Source organism: Muntiacus reevesi, chromosome 1, assembly GCF_963930625.1.
Source record: "Muntiacus reevesi chromosome 1, mMunRee1.1, whole genome shotgun sequence".
In the NCBI taxonomy this organism is placed as follows: Eukaryota; Metazoa; Chordata; class Mammalia; order Artiodactyla; family Cervidae; genus Muntiacus; species Muntiacus reevesi.
In genome coordinates, this window is record NC_089249.1 from 256,902,348 (window position 1) to 256,926,316 (window position 23,969).

Here is a 23,969-nt window from a genome sequence, read left to right on the forward strand (position 1 = left end):
AATCATCCCTCCCTCTCCTCCCACTGAATCCAAAAGTCTGTTCTTTATGTCTGTGTCTCCTTTGCTGCTCTGTACGTAGGAGTGTTGTATAGATTCCATGTATATGTGTTAATATACAGTATTTGTCTTTCTCTTTCTGAACTGTCTTCACTCTGTGTAATAGGCTCTAGGTTCATTCACCTCATTAAAACTGACTCAAATATGTTCCTTTTTTATAGCTGAGTAATATTCCATTGTGTATATGTACCACAACTTCCTTATCCATTCATCTGCCAATGGACGTCTAGGTTGCATCCATGTCCTAGCTGCTGTAAATAGTGCTGCAGTGAACACTGGGGTACATGTGTCTTTCTCCATTCTGGTTTCCTTGGAGTATTTGCCCAGTAGTGGGGTTGCTGGGTTGTATGGCAGTTTTATTCCTAGTCTTTTAAGGAATCTCCATACTGTGCTCCATAGTGGTTGTATCAGTTTGCCTTCCCAACAACAGTCACATGTTCTTTGAACAGGCCAGATAGCTCTGAATCCAAGTTTACCCTCAAGACCTCTGCCATCTACATAACCAGATCTTAAGGGTGGCTTCTATTTTCAGCCTGCTCAACTGCCAATCAGAGATCCCTGTGGCCTTCCACCTTCCTCATAATCATGCACCAGGAGAACTGCTTCCATATCCCCTAGACTGCAGATTTTCAGCAGTTTCTGGCACAGCTCTTTGAGGGCATGTGTTCTAATCCTTCATGATACCCAGCATCACACAGCCCAAACTGTACATCACAAAAACTACGTCCTGCCAGACCCCAGAGAAAGGAAGGGTTAACGAATGTTCTAGAGACAGAAAGCCACATACAATCGCTCTCCAGGAGAAATTAAAATTGCAGAGGATCCTGGTCCACAAATTCCAAGTTCAGCCGCAGCAGCACCTGGTCAAATTAGCAATGAAGTTGGATAGAGCCTGGCCCAGCAGCGTCATCTGTCTAAAGTGGTAGGCAGAGTGACGGACTCTGATACGTGTGAATTGCGTTTATTTATTTTTTAAATTATGCTTTAACTTCAAGAGGGCTTGCCAGATAGCTCTGTCTCATTTACAAACAGCATCTGCTGTGGGTGGGACCCCCAAAGGTCATAAAACAATCACCTCACAAACACAGAGGAAACATTTGTATCTGATTTGATTTCAACAGGTTAGCAAGCTGTCAATCACTGGTCACACTACTCCACCCAAGACACACTCTGTCTAATGACACAAAACTTACAAGTGGTGGCTTAGCTTTGCAAGAGAGCATCCTGGCAATAGACAGTGGGATTGTTTCTCTACATGAGGTGTATGTGAGCCCAGGAAGCCCAGATGTTGCTGGTGATAGCAACTCCTGTGAATAAGGAGAGAGATTGAAGATGTTGGAGGCAGTGAGAGAGACTCGCTTTTTTCCATTAATCCAGGGAATGCAGGCAAGTCGAGTTGGGTCCCCAAAGCCTGCTGCTATCAACTTCTCCCCATACTTTGAATATGAACCGATTTAACTTTTTATTTTCATTTAATGGAGCCAAGAAAGATCTGTATCTGTTCACTTACAGACCTACTCTCTGGGGGTCTGATACAGGAAATGTTATCATATCATAGAAAAGCCTAGTGCCGAAAACAATCTACCCAGAATTAAATAGCTCAAAACACAAAATATGCATCAACACCCACTCCAGACTCTCAATGGCGCCCATGTTCTGTCTGTAGACTGTACCGTCTTCCCTATCTGCTACATATGAACACTTTTCGTCGGTGCTTTTGTACTCTGGTTTTCGTGCATCCGCAGGGTGGGGCTGGTGTCAGGAAACGCGTGTGCTGCCCTAAGTTACTTCAGTAGTGTCAGACTCTCTGTGACCCCATGGACCATAGCCCGCCAGGCTCTTCTGTCCTTGGGATTCTCCAGGCAAGTATACTGGAGTGGGTTACCATACCCTCCTCCAGGGGATCTCCCCGCCCCAGGGATTGAACCCGTGTCTCCTATGTCTCCTGCATTGGCAGGTGGGTTCTTTACCACTCATGCCACCTGGGAACTGTGTAGCAAAAGGATTAAATGTATGAATCAAACGGGCTTAGCTTCAAATCCTTTGCACATTGGGTGACTTTGGAAATTTCTGTATGTTTGGTAAGTCTGTTTTTCCCTTCTGTAAATTGTAATTAATAACAGCCATGCCCAACTGTGGTGGACACTTCACTTATAGCTGAAGTCCTTAACACAGTGCTTGAAATTCCATCAATGCTGACCTAATAATCATGAACAGCACATCTTTGAGCCTTGGCTGTCATTTCCCCACTGGGTCTTCATGGAGGGAGCAGTTAAGAAAGCAGTAGGCACAGAACACAACCATGCATGGAATGGAGAGGCCAGGGTACTGGACCTTATGTGTCAAGTTAGATGTCTGGGCCCCTCCTCTGACTTCACTTTTGCAGAAGGAGCTCTTCGGAATACCTGGATTCTGTTCCTTTAAGAAAGGAGAAGCCTGGGAGCTCATGTAAAGCAGGGAGGGAGGTAGAAATGGCCCAGGATGGGCCTGACTACCAGCTACAGAAACATGGGTGTTAAACAAGAGAGACACCTATATCATTGCATGCCACGTCTGGGCTCTCCTCTTCCTCTCTCTGGTTCTAGCTGAGCAATGGCACCTACGTTCATTCATTCATTCATCACAAAACACTTATGAAGCACCTACTGTGTGCTGGCTGTAGCAGACACCCCCTCCCCTCCTCCGTGTGAGCCCTGAGGCAGCAGGAAAGAGAGGTGACTTGCATAAGGGCTGGTGACTGCTTGAGGAGCTCTAGACCTCCCCTGCCTTTTCGACTGCATGAGACTCCGCTGTTTTCTAACTTGGGACACCTCTCCTGGTGTTTCTGTCAATAGTTTTTGGTTGACTTTTCAACCCCATCCCTTCCCCATGCTCACAGCTTCCCAAGAAGATCAATGTAAGCCTAGAAGCCCGTCTACTTCAAATGGTAGCTTAAATTCATTTGTAACACAATGTAATTACATAAAAGGAAGCAGTCAGGTATCAAACTGTGTGGATACACACAAATGACTCCCTCATAAGTGTTAATATTTCCAACAACGGAAGACATTTAGTTAAATCAAATGAAGATGGCAACTCATTAAAATTTGATTTTCCCTCCTATCCTTTTTTATCTTTTAATCCTCTGTGTATGGCACGGCTTGTTCCGTTAAATAACACTCATTAATTAAATCTCATCATCTCCTCTCTGTATCTATATTTTTATTTATTAGGAAAACCTTCAGACACTTATAATCTAATTTAGTTGGATTACTGCTTGGACATCTCTAAGTAAAAGAACTGTGGAGTTTTCAGGTGGAATTACTGGCTAGAGGAGGGGGCAGGAGAAACCAAGTTCTCTCCCTGGTTCCCCCTGGCAGAAGCTGGTAGACAGGCCTCTCCTCTGTTGGGGGACTTGGCCTAGATTTGGAGAATGAGCGCACCACACATTCCACATCTTTGTTGGCTATGGGAAGAGAAGGGGGGGCAGAATCTGCAAAAGAAGTTATGAACTCAAACACCCCTATGTGAATGAAGCACGACCAGTGTAAGTAAGTGCATTAAATAGGGTGTAAGATGGTAGGGAGTGGGAATAATCTGGAAAGCAGAGGCCCTGTCTATGGAGGACAGACACAACCCACCACTAGCCGACTGCTGCCATGTAGAAACAGAAGTTTAGTTTTGCCAAATTTTTCCAGTTCTTCAATAGAAGCCAGAGATCCAAAGGGGCAGGCATACCCTCCCAAAGTTTAAATATTGGCAAGCAATTAAAAATTTTTAAAAATTCCGTACAGGCCATTCAGACAAGACTGGGGGCCAGTCTTGCACCTCCAGTGCAAGGTGAGTAGTGAAGAAGGAAACCTCATTTGCCCAGATTGAGACTGGGACAGCTTCAGCTACTTGTTTTTGATACCCCAACTCTCCTGTTGACTGGTGTAAGCTGATAGGAGTCTGGTTACCATGACACAATGGTGATACTCTGCACTTACATGGTGAATTTTCTCCAAGGAGCTCAAAAGACTTTGTGTTGCCTCAGTCAACCTCACAACAAACCCGTGAGGCTGGCAGGAGGCCCTTGCCCCCAGATGCACAGTGAGCAGCATCAGAAAGAACTGGACACAGGCAGCTAGGCTGACTCATTGGTTTCAGGCCAGAGTCTATACAGTTGGCAAACATAGCATTTGAGAAGCATGGACAGGGTTTCCATTACTGCCTCCTGTGCTGTCTGCTTGGCTTGTTTTCTTTGCATCTGCTCCAGTTGACAGCTCAGCCCCAAATGTCAACAGTATAGGCCAGCCGAGCCAGGAACTAATTTCTGTCGTGCGTATGAGTGTGTCCACGTCTGTGTGTGCATGCATGTGTGTGTGCCCATCTGACTTCTCTGCAGGCCCAGCATGGTACATCTGCCCCCATTACAACACGCCCCTGCATCGGCCATTGGTCTAATGCCATGTTCTGAAATGCTCCTTTTGCAAAAGCTCAAGACCTAGACATTCGCAGTAGGTGTCTTCAGGAATCTGGATATCTGTTTTAACTAGCAGTGCCTGAATAATTCATGTTGCTTGGGGCCCCTCTGTCCTTTTCTCTTCCTCAGTCTGATAGAATTATTAACGGTAGAGGAGAAGTCTTTCTCTTACAGAGCTGCCATGCATGCCCTCTCTTTGGCCCCAGTGGATTAGTGGGAATGGCCATGTAAAATACGGACAAGGGGCAGGAACAAAGATCTTGCCTTGGGGAGAACAGCCAAGAAAGTCACACTGACCAGCAGTGATTGGAGTGTGTCACTGTTACCACTTCCCCTCTATGACGGGTTGGATTCAAGGGCTTTCTATATAATCCCCCTACTCAGCCCCTTCCCCTTGGCTTCTTGGGCATATGTGCTGTCTGTCCTGGTCTACTCAGGGGAATTCCTTGGGCTTTACAGGCGTGACCCAGAGAGAAGACTCCAGTACAGCAGTGTAAACCTATTGATCTTTACCCCAGGACAGCAGAGCACAAGTATCCTACATTTTCTAGATTGCCTTGCTCTTCCCTCCAAATTGTCTCAGATCGTGCTACTGATTCCTGGGAACAGTTCCCAGCATGATGCTCTATGACAGTCATTCACACTCTGCATGTGAGCATGCCGTGAACATCCTTCAGAGGCAGATGCAAAACCAGAGAATCACCTGGCCTTTTTCAAATGCATGTGTTGGGGGGATAACTAGACTTATTGACACTGGAACTATAAAGGCTGTCATACCCACCAGCTTCCCATCTGATCCTGCAAATCAGGAGACTCTTCATTAGGGTTAAAGGAAGCTTGCCTTTTCCAGGGATGAAAACTTCTAAAGATCTTACAGAAAAGCAGTGGAAACCCCTCCTCTATCTAGTCTGAACCACAATTGATTGTGCCTCCTGAATCAACCATAGTGTTTTGGCTCCTCCTGTAGCTCAAAATCAATATTGAATATGTTTCAAGTATGTAAATTAAGAGAATGATTTCTTTATATGCCCGACTCCAGCTGCGTATATGAAGAAATGGCTTTTTTGCTGCCTTGGGAGAAATGGACTTGTGCTTTCCACGTGGCTGTTCAGAATGGAAGCTTTCAAAGTTCAGCCAGAACTGCTCTTTATCTCCATTCATTATGCCTCTCAAAGTATCATAAACGTCATTTGTACCTTTCAAAACGTCATTTGTACCTTTCAAACATATATGCACATATGCATTTGAGAGAGTTCAGGGGGCACCCTGCTGGGGACAATTCTGTCTTCATAGCCTCAGGGTGACATTCTAGAAAGTCAAAATAGGGTGGCCACTGGCATCCTCAGTGTTACAGTATCTGGTAAAGCCCAAATTGCCCTGATACTGGGAAAGATTGAAGGCAGGAGAAGTGGGTGACAGAGGATGAGATGTTAGATGGCATCACTGACTCGATGAACATGAGTTTCAGTAAGCTCCGGGAGTTTGTGGTGGACAAGGAAGCCTGGCATGCTGCAATCCATGGGGTCGCAAAGACTTAGCAGCTGAACAGTGTGCAAAATGGTAGCGCAGGTAACCCTCGAGATTTATCTGCTGGCAAATTCAGGCCTACCAGACTGAACTGGCCTTCATGTTAAATTTGCTCTTGAATGCAAACAGATTCAGGGAGGCTCAAGAGGCCAGATGCACTGGTCGACATGGAGTTCAGTCACTGGAGATTTAGCTCTCAGCCTCACTGAGGTTTTGGGAGAAGCTGGAGTGAAATTCCAGGTTGAATTAAATACCTGGTGGGACCAAAAGGTCACTTCAGTGCATCTCAGTGATCCCAGCTTCCTGGGACAGCTTTACCTTGACATGTAAATTTCCACATTCATCACCAGTGAGGTTTGGTTACTCTAAGCAATGCAACCTTAAAATATTTTCTGAGCAGTAAAGGCAAATGGTTGCAGTGTTATAAAGTCCTGTCCTGTAGGAAACATTAAAATGTTATGCAGTGAGGTAAAAAGCCCCAAGCCAAGACCTTGAGGGAGAGGAGGCAGAGTCCCTGAAAGCAGCAAGAGGCTGACACAGAAAGTAAGGCATTAAAGCCAGCTGGAAGTGGCTTCAGAATCTAGAAATGCCCATTGCTGGTGCTGGGTGGAGGGGAGGGGTTGCTTTTCATTTGTTCTTCCTCCCTGGCTGGGACTTAATCCCTTTCTATTAAAACTCTTGACAGTGGCTCCTAAGAAAGGCGATCTCTGGCAGTGCCGATTCCTTGGGTTTGGCCAACCCTGGCACCCAGCAGCAAGAGTGCTGCCCAGATAGAACCTAAATGACCCCCTGCCCTGAGTAAGAATACAGCAGGTGCTCTGTGCGTGCTAACTGGCTTGAGATGCCCTGGGAAGGACCCTCTGGGCCACCTCAGCTCTGAAGAGAAAAGTTGGGAGCAAAGAGTAAAAGGCCACTGTGAGCACTGTGCTTCTTAGCTGCCAACAAAAGCCCAGTGTTCCAAAGTCGGGAGCTGGATGGGAAGAAGGAGCAGCCAAGGGCGTGACAGAAGCAGAGGGAATGCAGGGCTCCTCCTGAGCTGGGAGCTTGAAGGCTTGAACACGGGGAATGCTGGCCTGTCATCTGGTGCATGTGTTCAAAATGGTGCAGGAACACCCCCAATGGAGTGAAAAACGGTTCCTTGGGAGGATGCGAAGAAAATCTTACCCTTTGTTGAATCAGATTCACAGGGAAGGAGGCAGTAACCTGAAAAGGTTGAGAAATACTCATCTGGTGGAAGAGATGACTAATTATTTCTAGAACTTCAGTAGGAGCAGCCTCAAGTATCTTTACTGAAGACATCCTGGCTTGGGACACCTTCTTCCAACTCATGTTTCTGTGTTTACCACCCCCTACCAGCAGACTCAGGCTTACACCAAATCCGTTTGGGCTGAAATAAGGAGATGGGCCAAAATAATTGATGTTGTATATGTTCTGAACTTATGGATTGACTTTCTGGATGATAATAAGAGCTAATAGTTATTGAGTGTTGACACTTTGCCAAGGCCAGTGCCAAATTCTAAACATAACCTTCTCTCGTCGAATCCTCACACCAGATTTGTTAGATGGAAACTGTTGTCATCAGCAGGGCTTCCCAGATGACGCTAGTGGTAAAGAACCCGCCTGCCTGTGCAGGAGACATAGGAGATCTGGGTTTGATCCCTGGGTTGGGAAGATCCCCTGGAGGAGGCCATGGCAACCCACTCCAGTATTCTTGCCTGGAGAATCCCATGGACAGAGGATCCTGGTGGACTACAGTCCATGAGGTCGCAAAGAGTCACACACGGCTGAGGCGATTTAGCATGCACGCAGGTGGTCGTCAGCATTGTACAGGTGAGAAAATTGGCTCAGAGAGGTGCAATAGTCGGTGTGTTAGCTGGCAGAGATAGGGGAAGTTGAGTTCTAAATCCAGGACTACTTGACAGAGACCAGGTGTACTTTTGTACTGTTTTGATCACTGGCTTTGACTCCAGGTTATTGCAACAAGAGGGTTACTTTGGAGACCCCAGCTGAAATCAGAAATATATGGGCACCAGAGAGCCACCCTCACCTCCTAGTAAAGTCACCAGCTGCCATAGTGTTCTTTGGTGATAGTGACTGCTCCCCCGTTAGTAGGCTTTGGGGTTCTCTGGTTTACCAGCCACCCCCCAGCCAAAGAGTTCCCTGACTTAGAATCCGTAAATGACTGACTGCTCTTCAGCCTAGGTATCGTAGGTCAACTCCCCTAAATTTAAGTTGACTTTCTATCAGCGTTCACATTTCCGCTAACTTTTCATTAAATTAATTATTCAAAACAATTCAGAGTTAGCATTCTCACAGCAACTGTAACTCTGTCATGACTGTATTAAGGTGTAAATTGAGCAGCATGTTTCGCAATAAAGTTAATTTTATATTCACCAGAGAACTGAGTTGTAGTTGCTGTGGGAACCATCATTTTGAATCTTGACTTTGGGGGCATTTAAATTCTCAACCACAGCATTGCACTCCGTAGCGTGTGCTACTTGGAGCTTCATCTGCTCTGCCCCCTGGCCAGTCTACCCTGAACTTGAAAGTCCTGTCAGAGACTAGCGTAGCAGCCTTCTGGTTTTCTCAGCCTTCTTCATGCTAGTATCAATGACACTGCACAGAGAAATCGCCAAGAAACCAAAATGGTTCCCATTTTATCCCTGCAATGTTTTGGAGAGGTGGCTTTCCTTGGAAGCACAGTCAGGGAGAGGTACCAAGTCTCAGGCAATGTCAACTAAAGCAGGCGATGCCATTGCCTTTGTGTGGAGCCAGGAGTCTCGTCCAAGGGTATTTTCGGCTCTGCGCTGTATTATTCAGTACACACAGGGTGACCTCTGAAAGCTCCAAGTCCTCGCACGTGCCATTAATCATGCAGGCATGCACAGCCGTACATCAGAACTTATTGGAGCTCCGGAAAAGCTAAACAACATTTCCCAGAGCCCCATAAAGCCCAAGCATCTCTAAATCAAGACGCATTGCAGAGCCTCTCTAAAAGGTACGTTCAGCAGAACTGGAATAGAACTCAGGCTGAGTCCTGGCGGTATAGAATTGGTGACATGCGCCAGGGTAAAGTCAGAGGCTTGTTTGGGAGAGGGAGGGAGACTCGGAGATGGTTAGAGACGTGAGCATTCCGTCTACAAGAATTATCGATTTTTGTAGCTTTATTGGAAAAATCAGTCATGCTTTCTGCCTCCTGGGGATTGCTCGGCGGCAGTTTGGGAGTGTGAGTGTGGAAACCCGGCAGGTTAGCAGCCGAGTAGCAGCTCCTCTTCAGCATTCAATTATGCATTTAGCGAAAATGTGACTTAGCAGAAACATACTGCTGTTTTGCATGTTTAAAATGTATCTGAAAAGGAGGGATTTTTTTTGTTTCTCTGTGAGTGAGAGGATTTCCGAGAGGTATCTCTTGCCTTCATAAGGGCACACTTATTATGCAAAACTGAAGACTGGCACCTAACAATAGCAGGGGCCAGATGGTTAGAATTCTGTACTTTCAGAAAACAAGCTTCCTTTTTCCTTATACTGTAGCACACATACTTGTACCTCTTCATAGGGATGTCCTACAAAATTGGTAGAAAAAGACCCAGGCATGAGCAGCATCCTCCCCCCGAGTCTTTGATCAGCTGTGTATTAAGGAAAGGACTAGAACACTACCTGCAAGTAAGAGTTTCAAAGTACAGGGTATCGGTCAGGACAATTAGGAGGACAGAGTTACCGGGGTCCCAAGGATGGGGAGGGATGAATGATGAACGTGCTGGATTCATGAGTGAAGGGGGCGATGGGAGATGCCACGCCAGCCAGAGGAGAGAAAGGAGGTGAAAAGTGGAGGGGAGATTGGAGTGTCTTTATTGTCTCTGTACAAGGCAGAAAGTAGCAGAAAACAAGATAAAATATGGCTATTGTGTGAGGTTATTTGATATACAGCATTCTGAGAGCAAGTCTTTAGAGGTTTTGGAGAGATTGTTTGGTAGGGAAAGCTTGAAATAGATTAATAAATATAAATATAGATAAGTAGATAATGGATAAATGATGAATGAAAAGGTAAATGATAGTCAAGTCCAACTCTTTGTGACCCCATGGACCCACCAGGGTCCTCCGTCTGTGGAATTCTCCAGGCAAGAATACTGGAGTGGGTTGCCATTTCCTTCTCCAGGGGATCTTCCCAATGCAGGGATCAAACCCCAGTCGCCTGCATTTCAGGCAGATTCTTTACCGTCTGAGCCACCAGGGAAGCCTTAGATAGATAGGTATTAGATAGGAGGATGTAGCTTTAGTGTGTTTCAACGCCACAATTCAGATTCGTCCAGCTGATCTATAAGGATAAGCAGAATGCAAAGGGATTTAAAGTCTAGGAGCACTAAACTGGGAGGATGCTTGGGGGTGATCCAAGGAGACCTTAATGCCAAGAAGAACTAGATGAAGCTGGCAGAATAGATGCAGCCTGTGGTCTGAAGTCATTATGTTAAGAAAGTCGGGAATCTTATTTGCTGGAGCTGTTCTATGTTAGACTGTCAGTTTTGACCCTCGGGACCAAGGCTGGGAAACCCCATGGTTCTCTGCTCTCCTCCACCCATGCTGCTCTTTCCCTCAGCCTCTCCTGATTGTCTTTAATAAGGAAAAGCAACTTGGAGATGAGGGCAGGATCACAGCAGAATCCAGCCTCCTTAATCCTATTTGTTTGCCAACTCCCAGCTGAGGAATTGAATTTATTTACATCAACCAGAACACTATTTTATGAACAGTGTGTCTTATCCTCTGCTTTCATGTCCCCCCGAGTCGTTCCTTTTGGAGGGATGTGTAGGGAACCTTAAACTCATAAAGGATTAGCCATGCCACATAGAGCCACCCCTGTACCCTGCCTGAGCCACCACCGTGGTTACCAAGACTGGTCCTAAGGCTTCCTCCTGGCCAGCCTCCCAGGTTCTGCCCGTGCCCCATCCCTGTGTTCTCCTTACACAAAGAGATGCCCTAAAACTTCATCAGATCAGGCCACTCACTGCTCAGAATATCCCAATAGCTCTTTTCACTCAGAGTAGAGCCACCATCCTCACAGCATGCTGTCCTGCGTGACCTGGCCTTGTGCCCACACTGTCTCCTTGTTCACTCACTCCAGCCACATCAGCCACCTTGCTGTTCCTCCAACACCCCAAGCACTCCATGCCTCAGGGCCTTTGCACCTGCAGTTTCCTCTGCCTGGATTTCCGTCCCCTCAGATACTGGCATGACTCTTTCCCTCCCTTCCTGTAGGATTTTCACTCAGATATCACCTCATCAGTGAGGACTTCTCTGACCACCTCATACATAACAGCAATCCCCATCACATACCACCCCCATCACAATCCCCCTTCTCTGTTTTATTTTTTCCCCTAGCAATTATCACCATCAGACATGCCATATTAATTTCTTGTTTCCTGTGAGTTTCCACCTAGTAGAATGTAAGATCTTTAAGAATGAGATTTTGTCTCTTTCATTTACCACTGTATATTCTGCGCCTAGAACGTACCCCAGCATTTGGTAGATAATCAGCAAACATTGGGGCTTCCCTGTTGGCTTAGACAGTAAAGAATCGGCCTGCAATGCAGGAGATGCAGGTTTGATCCCTGGGTTGGGAAGATCCCCTGGAGAAGGAAATGGCAACCCACCAGTATTCTTGCCTGGGAAATTTCGGGGACAAAGAAACCTGATGGGCAACAGTCCGTGGGATCGCAAAGAGCCGGACATGGTTTTGAGACTAAACCCCCACCACCACAGCATATACTGACGGAATGAATGAAAGAACAAACTCATGAATGTATTCTAGAAGTTGCCACACTGTGTCACTCTCTACTTGTATGATGGTGGACTGGGATTGCTCCCGTAGAAGTCCTTTCACTCTGAGTCCCACATACTAAACTCATCAAGAGCAAGAGGTAGAAAGGAGACCAAGGGCATCACTCTTGGCCGGGGACTACCAAGCCTCTCGGGCAGGACATCACGATGTGGCTTTACCGGCAGGATCCTCATGGCGCGCTCTCTGCTTCTCATCTGACGACAGAGTGGGTCAGTCTCCAGACTGACACCCTCACCCTGCCCTAAACCACCTACAAACCCAAGACACTAAAGTCGTATCCAACTCTATGTGACCCCATGGACTGCAGCATGCCAGGCTTCCCTGTCCTTCACCATGTCCCGGAGTTTGCTCACGCTCATGTGCATTGAGTCACTGATGCCGTCCAGCCATCACATCCTCTGTCACCCCCTTCTCTTCCTGCCTTCAGCCTCTCCCAGCATCGGGGCCTTTTCCGAAAATCCAAGATGGCCATTGATTAATCCACAGTAAGGAAAACGTACATCTCCTTCTCAGAGTACTCACTCCCTCAAAGGAAATCTATGTGGGAAAGGAAGTTAAGATCACAAGATTGCTGGGGAAGCAAGGAGTCAAAGCAAGGAGTGTGCTATTCTGATGCCACCTTCTCCCCATGGAATCCAACCTGGTTAGAGGGAAGAGAAGTGTGTGGGTTCAGAGTTGGACGGGCCTGGGTGCAAACCCTCAAGCCGTAATTTTCAGTGATTCTGACCTGGGGCAAGTTTGTTAACCTCTCTGAGCTTCAGATTATCCAACCACAAATAATGATAATAATTCATACTTTATATTGTCCTTGAAAGGGCTTGATGAATTAATGAGGTTGTGCATTGCTAGGCTCCTAGTCTTCACTCATCAGTGGCAGGGGTGTCCCTTTATCCCTCAATCAACGAGGACATACTCATGGCTGAGTTGACCCTGACTCCCTCCTGCTCCATAGGCTCCCCTTCCACACCCCAGGCAGACCACCCCTCTCTCTTAACATGCCTCCTTGAGCCTAAGTGAGATTTTTCAACCTTAGGATCCTTTACAGTTTCACCACCCATGCCTCTTGTATTTTAAGCGCAATTCCGTAGATTACATGTCACATCCATTATGTACCCAGCTTACTCATGTAACTCCCAGGAAGTTTCCTCCCTTTTCCCATTTCCATCCAGGAGGGCATCTTCCTGGGGTCTTTTCTCTACTGACTCTACGGGTCCTGATGCTCCCTCCCGTCACCTGTTCAGAGGTGGTGAGAGCAAATCAGAGGCTCTTCTTAGCCACACAAGCCCCTTCTGCTATTATTCAAGGTTACTTTTCTTTCTTTCTTTCCTTCTTTTTTTGAGGTTACTTTTAGTAACAGCAATAATGATAGCTGTTAATTCTAGAACTTTTACTATGTGCATTTACACGTAGTTTACATGCTGTGCGTATTTTTGTGCGTTAATACCTACTAACACCCGTGCTAAGTATGATAAGTAATATGATATGTATTCTCTTTTAAACCCCAATTGTCCTCTAGAATAGGTACTCGTATTGCCTTCCTTTCATAGATGAAGAAACTAAGGACTAAAGATCTCATAATTTTTGCTAATAAGATTATGCAACCAAGGGATAGAGCCAGGATATGAACTCAGGCAGCCTGGATTCAGAGCCCATTTTCTTAACCACACTACAGCCATGTGGCTATAGGATTGAACTGGTACTTTGTCCCAAGTGGGGCAGCAGATGCTGTTGGAGGCCCAACATCCTCAAACAGGTGACCCAGCATAAAAGTCTGTGCCCTGTCCCTTGCCCTTAGGGGCATTCGCCCCCACGACCACCAGCAAAATGAGCCCAGTCCTCATTCCCTGACCTTGATGATGACAGTCATCCCAATTGACATGGAACTGAGGGATTTCCTGGGACTCACTACTTTTGGAGCTAAAACTAGACAGTCCCAGACATGTGGGAATGGTTGGTCCCCCTAGGGGAGAGCAGAGCCTCTGGAGCCTGTCTGATGTCACATCCTGGCTCCACCACTAATGAACTCTGCAACTTGGGCCAAGTTGCCTAACCTCTCTGTGCCTCCATTGCCTCGCGTGTAACATGGGAATCATAACAGTGCCTACATTGTAGGGTTATTGTAACAAATAAGTTAATGCATGAGAGACATATAAAAGAGTGCCAGGCACACAGAAATGTCTAGTTGAGAGTTTGCTGTTACTGTTGTCTTCCTATTAAAAGCTTCCAAAAATCCAGAGTTACAGTCCTGGGGCAGGTTCTTTGCCTAGTGCTTTTGACATCTATAAGAAACAAACATGTAGTGATTTCTTTACATTTTCTCAAGTTGGGCTGCAAACAGCAACAACAAAGGAATATATATGGCAATTTATCATCAGCCTGATTTTACACCAGTTAAAAGAGAGCCGTCAGCCCTGCAGTAAGTAACAGGTCCGTGCCCACAGGCCTCCTAGGTGTTATTTGTATTTTTATGACCCTCCTGTGGCTATACGGATGCTCAGTGGGTGTAGAAATTGGATGGTTAAAAATAACAAATAAGAAATCAAAGTCGTGCCTTTGTCCCTATTTCCATACCGGGTAGGTACCACATTCATTATTTGCTGGACAGCTGTGGGAATAAGCAGCACGAGCTACAACAACTTGATTATCCTCCAAGAACCAAATTAAACCATTGGGCTCTCTTATTATTGTCATCCTTGCCTTTGTGGAACTCTTGTCACCCTCTTAATCTGCCAACATGCCTCTCTTCTCCCTCTCCCTCCCCCTCTTCTCCCTTCTCCCTGGGTGCTCTATCCTGTCTCTTTTGGTCAGAAGGGATCAGCTGGTTCAAACTTAAAATACACAGACTCCCCCAGCATGCATCCACAGCCACTGGAATCAGCCTGGTTTTAGACCCGGCACTGGAACCAGCTGTTTCTTTGACTTGGAGGAGGTGTCATCCATCCAGGGGGCGTGGCCTGCAGGAAGCTTTTCCCTTTAGCTGGCGGCTGACTCAAGGACGCAGTGAAGCAGCAGAAACACCATGTGGCTTATTTATGCATTCATCCAACAAACATCTTTAATGCTGGGAAAACAGCCTGTACAACAGAGTCTTTGCTCTCGGGAGGCCTGGAGGCTCCCAGGAAGATGGGCATTGAGAGTTCTCAATCTCAGCTGCACAGAGGAACTACTTGGGGAGCTCAAGAAATCAAAATACTGATGTCTGAGCCTCATCCTTGGAGAGTCTGATTTAATTGGGGTGCAGCCTACAATCAGGATTTTTCAAGGCTCCCAAGTGATTCTAATGTGCAGCCAAGTGGAGACCTACTGCTCTAAACAAAGGATGAATTAGAATGATGGCACGTGCTTTAGAAGGAGTAGGTGGTGCTGTGAAGTCCTATGACGGGGCAGAACCCTGAGTTGAAAGTCAGAAAGCCTTCTCTGAACAAGCTGAGGATGCATGGCTTTGCCAAAGTGAGTGCAGGGAGCAGGGTTTAGGGGAGGAATCTGCCAAAGCATAAAAGGAGGATCCAGACCATGCAGGCAGGCTGTGTTCTTGAGCAGAGCAGAGCAGAGCAGAGCAGCGTGGCTGAAGGTCAGAGAGCAGAAACCTCAAGTGACAGGAGATGAGATGGACAGGTTCAGGTCATGTGGGGCCTTGGAGGTTTTTTAAGGAGTTAGGACTTGATCCTGAAACAGAAGTTCTCACACAGCAGCCTTCAGATCCTGCCGGAGGGCTTGTTAAGATGCCAACTGCCTGGCCCCACCCCAGAGGTCCTGATGGTGGGTCTAGGATGGAACCCAAGAGTGCGCGTTTCTAATGAGATATTGCCGCTGGTGATGTTGCCCCTGGCAGTACCAGGACCACACTTTGAGAAGCACTGCTGTGATCTGAAGCAATGGGAGAAAGCCCTGGTGCATCATCAGTGGTGTTCAGTGTGGCTGCAGTTGACCTTAGCAACCTCATGGTATTTGCCCATCTCTAACCCATGACATCCTCCTATGATTGGGTGAAGTGGGATAAAGAAGAGTGATAAAGGAAAAAAGCAGACTCCCCCCAAGGAAAGCACAGACTTGTGTCCGACTCCAGTGCTCCTGGGTGGTGACGTGTGCTCAGTCATGTCCAACATTTTGTGACCCCCGTGGACTGTAGCCCACCAGGCTCTTCTGTCCATGGCAAGAATGCTGGAGCAGGTTGCCATGTCCTTCTCCAGGGGAGCCTCCCAACCCTAAGATCAAACCTGCATCTCTTGCATCGCCTGTATTGGCAGTGGATTCATTGTGCCACCTGGGAAGCCCCCGTACTTAGCCAAAGGCCTAGAAGCAGCAGTGACTCAGTCTCAATTCACTAAGTAATTGACATGGGATTTCCCTCCCCAGAACGATCCCCAGTTACTGCTGCCTAAACTGTTTCCTCCCTTCATGATCTTCTACTCTTTTAAAAAGTGTACTAGTAAGAGCTGGAAGCATCAAAACTGTACAAAATAAGATGCATTTTTTTTTTTCTGAGCCCAAGGCTGAGCCTGCTGCCTTCCTTTTCCCAGGCAGACAGAAATGAGGCTGATCAGTGAGAATCCTGGCTCATCCAGGAAACAGGCAGCATCGACACCTGGATCCAAATTTATATCACCTCATGGATGCTTCTGCTGCTGCTGGGGGGTGCGGGGCATGATTTCTGTCTTCCAAGCCAAAAAGCAGCAGCAGACCATGGAAAGGATCCCTGGCCTTCCCAGCCCTCCCCCCACCCCGGCATACCCCCTCCTCAGCCCTACACAGACCCTTAAAGACATACACATGCTATTGAGATGAAGGAACATCTGCCTCTGGATTTTCTGCATCTTTTCTGACAAAGCAGGGGCATCTGTTCAAGCTCAGGTTCATGGCTGAGGGTCTGTACCAATTTGTGCCTGGAAACAGAGTCTCTTTCCTGCTCCCTCTTACTCACCCAGATGAGCAAGAGGACAAGTCCTGCTGTTTTCGGGGAACCAAAATGCTTCTCTGGTAGAGCCAGGCTTCTAAAATTAGTTGGAGTTTGCCCCAGAGTGTCTCGAAACACCCAATTGAATTTTCTGAGCATTTGCCGCTGCTCTTTAATAGAAATGACCACCAAACCCCTGGTCCCCAGTCCCTCAGCTGTTTGCAGACTTAAAGAGTTCTGGAATGCAGTGACGGACTCTATTACATATTTCCATTGTGCGTCTTTTCCTCAGTTCCAGCAGTGCACAGCTCTCAGAAAATAGTGGTGTTTAAAGCAGTTGGGGGAGAAGGGGTCCCCTAATTAAGTGAACAAGCAAAAGTACAATACTTCCCAAAAGAAAAAGTCATCACTCATTTTATTCTCAACTCTTCTGCTCCTCAGACTGGCTCTTAGTGTCAGTGGGTTAGTCGTGAGTGATAGGCAAGGGTAGTGAGGTTTTCCTAGGATGCGAAGCAGTCACACACTCAGGACACCCCCAGAAACCTCCATTTTTTCATTTGAAATAGGATAAGCTCTTGGTTTTTTCTTAATCTGGAGATGAAGCAAGAAGAAGTGGCCTGCACTTCACCTTATGCCCCAAAGAAAAATCCTGCCACTGATTATATATAATATTTGTAATATCAATAATTATATCAACACTAATAACCATAAGTGCTTCTCTCTGTGGAGCAGTTGCAATGTGCTCTAACTTGATGCTAAAATCTTTGCCTTTAACATTTCATTTTACACCTCTGACATCTGTGTAAAGTATTACCATCATCCTTGTTCATTCATTCATTCATTCAACAAACGTTGATTGCATGTGTTATATGCCAGCTATTCTTCTGACACTGAGTATACTTCAGTGAACAAAAGATGCAAAAATCCTAACCCTTGTGCAGGTTACATTCTTTTGGGCAGGACAAGAAATAAGATCCATTAGCAAGATGGTGGTGGAGATTTAGTCGCTAAGGAGTGTCTGACTCTTTGTGACCCCATGGACTGTAGCCCCCTGGCTCCTCTGTCCATGGGATTATCCCAAGCAAGAATACTGGAGTGGGTTGCCATATTTCCTTTTCCAATTAGCAAGATAGAGTTTTACAAACAGGGGTGAAAGGTAAAGCCACTAGCTCACAGCCACACAGACAACAAGAGGCAGATCCAGGTTTTGATCTCAGAAATCTCTGACCACAGACCGGGTTCAGGTTTTCCCCTGGACTCAGAAAAACCTTTCCACGGGGGTGTAGTCCAGGCTGCAGTAGCTCTCCTAATGGTCTCTTGAACCTGCAGGCACATACGTCTCCCTTCTCCAGCTTGCTTCGTCATCTGTCTGCATTGACATGCACCTTGTTTTGTGTTTTCACTTGCATTGCCATCTGCGTGTTGCCCTCACTGCTTTCCTAAGGTGTGCCCGATGTAGAATGTTAAAGTCCTACTTCTCTTTCCACATCCCTTGTCCCGTATTAGCCACTTATTTCTACCTCTCAGTTGCTGCACGTGGCAGAACATTTCTTGATGCTTTTTTAGAAAAGCATTTTATGGTAATTATAGCTTTCTTCAAGTACATTTATGCTCCCCTTTTAACTGTGCTGTAGACATTATTTCGCTCATGCCTAATTTTTGTTGAGGCAGAGAGCCTGCCTACCTGGTAACTGCGTTGATGAAATTTTTTTTTTTTAGTGTTCAGAATTCTGCATGTATAAAAGTCTTGGAAACTATCCCATTTCCACTCTGCCAAAGGTATCAGAGATGCTGATTTAAGTCAGAAGTCATTCACTCATTCATCCCCTGCCTATGTGTTGAGTACTAGCAATCCAAGAGTAAATAGGATAGAAACATGGCCCCTGCCTTAGCAGATTTACATGATAACAGAAATGCCCAGAGCAGTTGTACACTGCACGGTTTTAGGGGCCCCATTCAAATGGCAGTTGTGACGATGTGCACATTTATTACAACAATTTTCCTTCAGGTGATGATAAAACGTCGTAAAGAATAGCTGCTACAAGAGCTAGCAAGCATCAAGGAGATGCCAGAGAGTTGTGATTCTGTGTGGTGGATAGAATAGGATAGGGTAGGATAAAGCACCATGATAGGTGGAACTCGATTTGGGAGTTTCGGAAAGGCTCTCTGGAGGTGAGTTGAGTGAAGGATAGGGTGAAGTTAGACAGATAACAAAAGGCAGAATGACTTCGATGTGAATAAAGCCTAAAGTGACATTGAGTTAGACTGATATGGTGATAACCAGTGTAAGATCTGGAAGCCAAGGACTTCAGACTTTACCTAAGGTCATCGGAAAGCTATAGAAGTGTTTGCAGCAGGGTCCAAAACTGAGAGAAGGGATAATGGTACAAGACTGGTGGCAGAGAGACCAGTTAGATGGCTTTGAACAGAGTTTAAACCAAAGGTGGGGATGACTCAGGTTAAGATTCTAGAGATATTTAGGAAGAACAGGTAGGGCTTCTTATGGTAAAGAACAGGACTTGATTGTTGACTAGATACATGAGATGAGAGAGGAGGGGCGTGGGGTGGATAATTAACAATGACTCCAAGGCTTCAGTCTTGGCCAGTGGGATACACAGAGGTGCCATCCCTTGATCAAGGAATCAGAGTTTGGGAGGGGAAGGAAGATCAAGAAACCAAATTCTGTTGAGTTTGAGATACTTGTGAGTGAACAGATGGAGATGTTGAGATGCAAGCTGGAGTCCAGGTCCAGTGCTCCAGGGAATAAAGTTGGCAATTCAGGAGTCATCAGAATATACCAGTGTGTTTGGGTTTGGGGATTTTTTTAAATCCTTAATTTTTATATCAGCTCTAATTTTTGTTAAGGCAGAAACTCTGCCTACCTGGTAACTGTGCCAATGAATATTTTTTCCTAGTGGTTAGAACTCTGCGTGTAGAAAAGTCTTGGAAATGATTCCATTTCCAATGCTTTCTGCCAAAAGCATTTGAAGTGTGATAGAACCAGCCCCAGATATCATTGTTGCCCTAGAAAGTTCTCTCTAGGAAGAAGACTTAGGTCTTTAAGAAGGAAGCCCCACTAGCTTCTCATAACTGTCAGAAGAGTCTATAAATGAAGGCCAGGCTGAAATGATCTAGCGCCACCTGATTTGTGTTTCCATTCATTAAAGCACCTACTGTGTGCCTGACACTGAGGCAGTTTCTGAGATCCAAGAGCAAACAGGGAAACCTTAGCTCTTGTGCAACTTTAGATCAAGGGCAAGGCTTCTCCACCTCGGCACTAGTGACATCTGGGGCTGTTTTGTTCTCTGTCGTGGGGACTGTCTTAGGCATTGTAAGATGTTGAACATCCAGCCTCTACCCACCGGATGTCAGCAGCATCCTCCCCAAGATGTGATAATCTCGAGTGTCTCCAGACATTGCCCATGTCCCCTGGAGGGAGGGATGGGGGCCACAGTTGCCTCAGTTGAGAGTCTCAGGTCTAGGGTCATGATAGAACCTGAAGTTTCCAAAAGCCAGCTTGCCAGCTGTGGGAAGAACCCAGCAGCTGTGCCTCAGGCCTTCTGTATCAGTGGTCTCAGAGACGAGCACTGCAGGAAGGAGCAGTGCTAGCTAGCCTGAAATCCAGAAGACTCCACACAAGAGACCTGCTGGATCCCCAAGTCTAAGCCCATAAGCCCCATTCAACTGCAGTTTTAGATTCCTCTCCAGGGAAGAGCCACCACCTGATACCCATTTGCCCTCCAGACTAATTACTTCCTACGTTTTGTTTTCCCTTAAGCAGAGGCTGGCTTTGCACTTTACAAACACAACGAATCACCTCCTCGGAAGGCCACCAGCAGAATGAACTTGTGCTGGGGGTAGCTTGGGGTTGCCTAGCAACGCCACGCATTTACCAAGGCTGCTTTCTTCCTCTTCAAGCTAAAAAGCAGCGTCCTGTCCATTAATTCCCAGCTGCCCCAAAACTTCTCAGAGATTTGCCAGCTTCCCACTGTTCGTGTTTTCATCTTCCTCATACAATGTGGAGAAAACCAGCTACTGTGGTCTGTTTATCTCTCTTCAGTTGGTCTGGGGAGGAGGAGGGGAATGGAGAGAGAAAGAAAAGGAGAAAAAAAAACCTCATTCAATCTAGGAGCATACATATTTTGAGTGCATATCTGACTGACATGCTGGTGTTCTTTGCAAATTTGAAATTTATGTAGTGGACGTGGGTGTCCTACACAATGAGGCTTCTGTTGAGACTTTGGGCATGATTTTAGTCAAACACAAGACCTCAAAGTAGCTAAATAACAAAGCACACATGATAGATACCATGCCAGGGGAATGCTGGTGGGTCATGTAGTGTCTTCTCTGTGACCCAGTCCCTAAAACTCTGCTTGTAGAAATTGTAAAGCTGGAGGTGACTGGGGGTTGTGGATACTTTCTCTTCCTTGCAAATCTGTGAAATGTCCCTTGGGCTTTACCTACTGAGTTGCATTTTGCTCCTGCAGAAATATTTGTGGCATTTCCCTGACACCGGGGCTGGCTTCCTCTCCCAGCTCTCTATCAAAGTATAAAGAGATGGCAAAATCACCTGTATTCCAGGCAGGGCTGTGGTCACCTCCTTGGTAGGTAAGAAATGGAAATGTGACTCTTGACTTTGAGAGGATAGGTGTGGAGATCAGTAAGTCTTTTTCTAGGTATGCAAACACCAGTGCTTTGCTCACATCCTAGATTGAGTGCCAGGCCCTACAAAAAAAGAAAAAAATTCCCTGATCACCATCTCCTGATGCCTCCTCTCAAGAAAGCTGTTTCTTTACAGAGACTTCTGCTTGTAGAACTTCTCCTGTTGCTTACCCAGGTCCTAACCCATACCACGTTCTGGAAAGGATGGGAGGGAAGAAGTATTGAGGAGTGAAGCTCCTTAAAGAAGTAAATTTCAACTCAATTTCAAACCCTCCAGCCCTTTCTTCTTAGGAGGAGTCCTTTAAATTCCCACCTCTGCCACATGCACAAATTAGGTTTATCGGCATTCTCGTAAGGGGGACTCAAGAGAAGAGAGGAAGGCGACCAGGTGATGGCCTCCGGAACGCTAGAGAGAGAAGGAGGGGGAGAGAGACGGTTTTGATTCAGAAGATTTGGGCCAGAAAGGTTTCGAATCAATTAGCTCCATCATTACGAAGCGCTTCATCCCTCTGCCATGGCCCAATCCACCCTGCACTTTGTGTGGTTTAAAAATAGATATAGAAAGAGATGGAGATGGTAGCAAGAAGTCAAGATAGAAAGAGATTCAGGAAAAGTTATTTTCCTAGGACAATTAAATTAATGGTCATTCGGAATCTGTTTTAACATAAAAATCTCTTCAAATGTAGGTATATAAGAGAACATACCTAGACTGCATGTCTTTAATTTCCTCGAAGTCATTGCCTTGTACACTTAAAGGAGGTGAATTTTATGGTATGTAAATTACACCTCAATAAAGCTGTTAAAGGAAAGAAAGATGAAAACATATCTAGGAATTCTTGCCAGCAAGCAGGTTCTGTGAGTGTGGCCACATCCTCCCAGAGACCCCCTGTCTCCGTAGTGACCCCCAGCCTCTCTCTTCTTTCCTCATCCAGACTCTCTTTACCCAGGCTCAGATCAGGAGAACAGTAGCGGCAACTGTTTTGGGGGCTGGGACAGCTAGGGAGTGAGGCTGGCTACTGATTCTACACAAACACACACCCAAAAAGGAAAAGAAAACCACAAAACAAGAATGACTCCAACCCTCCCGCCTCCCCCCAGGCACATAAGCTTTCCTCTGCTTTCTCCCAATCCATAGCACTGAGCACCTACCCCTTCCCCAGGCATCAGATCCTGCAGTATTTTTACATCATGCCATAAATAGGTTGAGTGATTAGCAGCCAACATTTTAAGTGTCCCTTAAAACTAAATAACACAAAAATATGAAAATAGCCCAGCAGAACCATCCAGTTCTTGGTCCTAAGAAGCTCATGCTAATCACATGTAAATTTAGTTTTAAAATTCTGAAAGATGGAGGGTACTCAGCCTCCACCCTGGATTGGTAGGGAATTTTCTCCCTTCTGCAGAAGGCACTGATAAAAGAAAGAAAAGATTTTCCTTGAGGTAGCATCAACCTTGAGCCATGGGCTGGAAGTAACAGCCTACTAGACTTGTCCGCTCAGGGCTAGTTTCGTTTTTCCAGAACGTTCCCCACTTTGGGAAGGTTGCCTCAGACCCCTTCGCACAGGTCAGTGTCACTGGGGAGCGTCTGCATCTGGGCCCCTGCTAACGTCTTGCAACCGCATGCATCGCCTGCTTCCCCGACTCCTCCCGAGCCAGGTACGGGCCCCCCTCTGCGGCTGGCCCAGCGGCCGCCCTGTGGCCTGGCTCCCCCTTTGCATGGCTCCCCCGCGGCCCCAGCGCGGCCTCACGTTCCTCCTCCTCATCCTCTCCGTTTCTCCAACCAGATGGCTGCCCCGATTTGTGCAACGGCAACGGGAGATGCACACTGGGTCAGAGCAGCTGGCAGTGTGTCTGCCAGACCGGCTGGAGAGGGCCCGGATGCAACGTTGCCATGGAAACCTCCTGTGCAGATAACAAGGATAATGAGGGAGGTGAGTGATCGTCTTCGAATTCCCAGCCCCTCAAGAGTGGAGCGTTGTGTATAGACGGTCGTCATGAGTCCCTTTTGAAAGACCTCCCCTCTGCTATTGTCAAATGTTGTTGTAACACTTCCTTTGAAGCAAAGGCAGCAGAGAACGGGGTGTCCTTGGGCCAGCGGGGGTCCCTGGAGGCACCAGGGGTGGATACTGGCTTTGGTTTCTCAAGTACACGTCCCCATGGAAAGGTGGCCAGGCCCTGACTCTACCTTTGGGTGACCATTCCTCACAGGGTATGGAGTTACAAACAAATCTGTGCTGGTGACGTTATGTGTTCAACATGGGCTAGGATGTTGTGAGCTGTGGAAAGGCTGCATCCTTTCAGCCCTTTGAGATGTTGCTATACAGATGAGGAAACAGGCCTAGAGAGTGATGAAGTAACTTTTTCCCTTAATTTTTATTGGCGTCCAGTTGATTTACAATGTTGTGCTACTTTCAGATGTACAGCGAAGTGAATCCGTTATACATGTACATATACCCACTCTTTTTTAGATTCTTTTCCCATGTAAACCATAACAGAGCTTTCAGTAGCATTCCCTGTGCTATACAGTAGGCTCTTATTAGTTATCTATCTTA

The 23,969-nt window shown here is 46.4% G+C and overlaps 1 protein-coding gene across 1 annotated transcript in view; it reads left to right on the forward strand.

The window, feature by feature from the left end:
• The window catches only part of TENM2 (teneurin transmembrane protein 2), a 1,359,342-nt gene that overhangs the window by 1,216,163 nt on the left and 119,210 nt on the right, over window positions 1-23,969 (forward strand). The window contains exon 17 of the mRNA XM_065919048.1: window positions 23,202-23,348. Within this exon, the coding sequence (XP_065775120.1) occupies window positions 23,202-23,348 (147 nt within the window). The remainder of the gene's footprint in view (window positions 1-23,201; window positions 23,349-23,969) is intronic.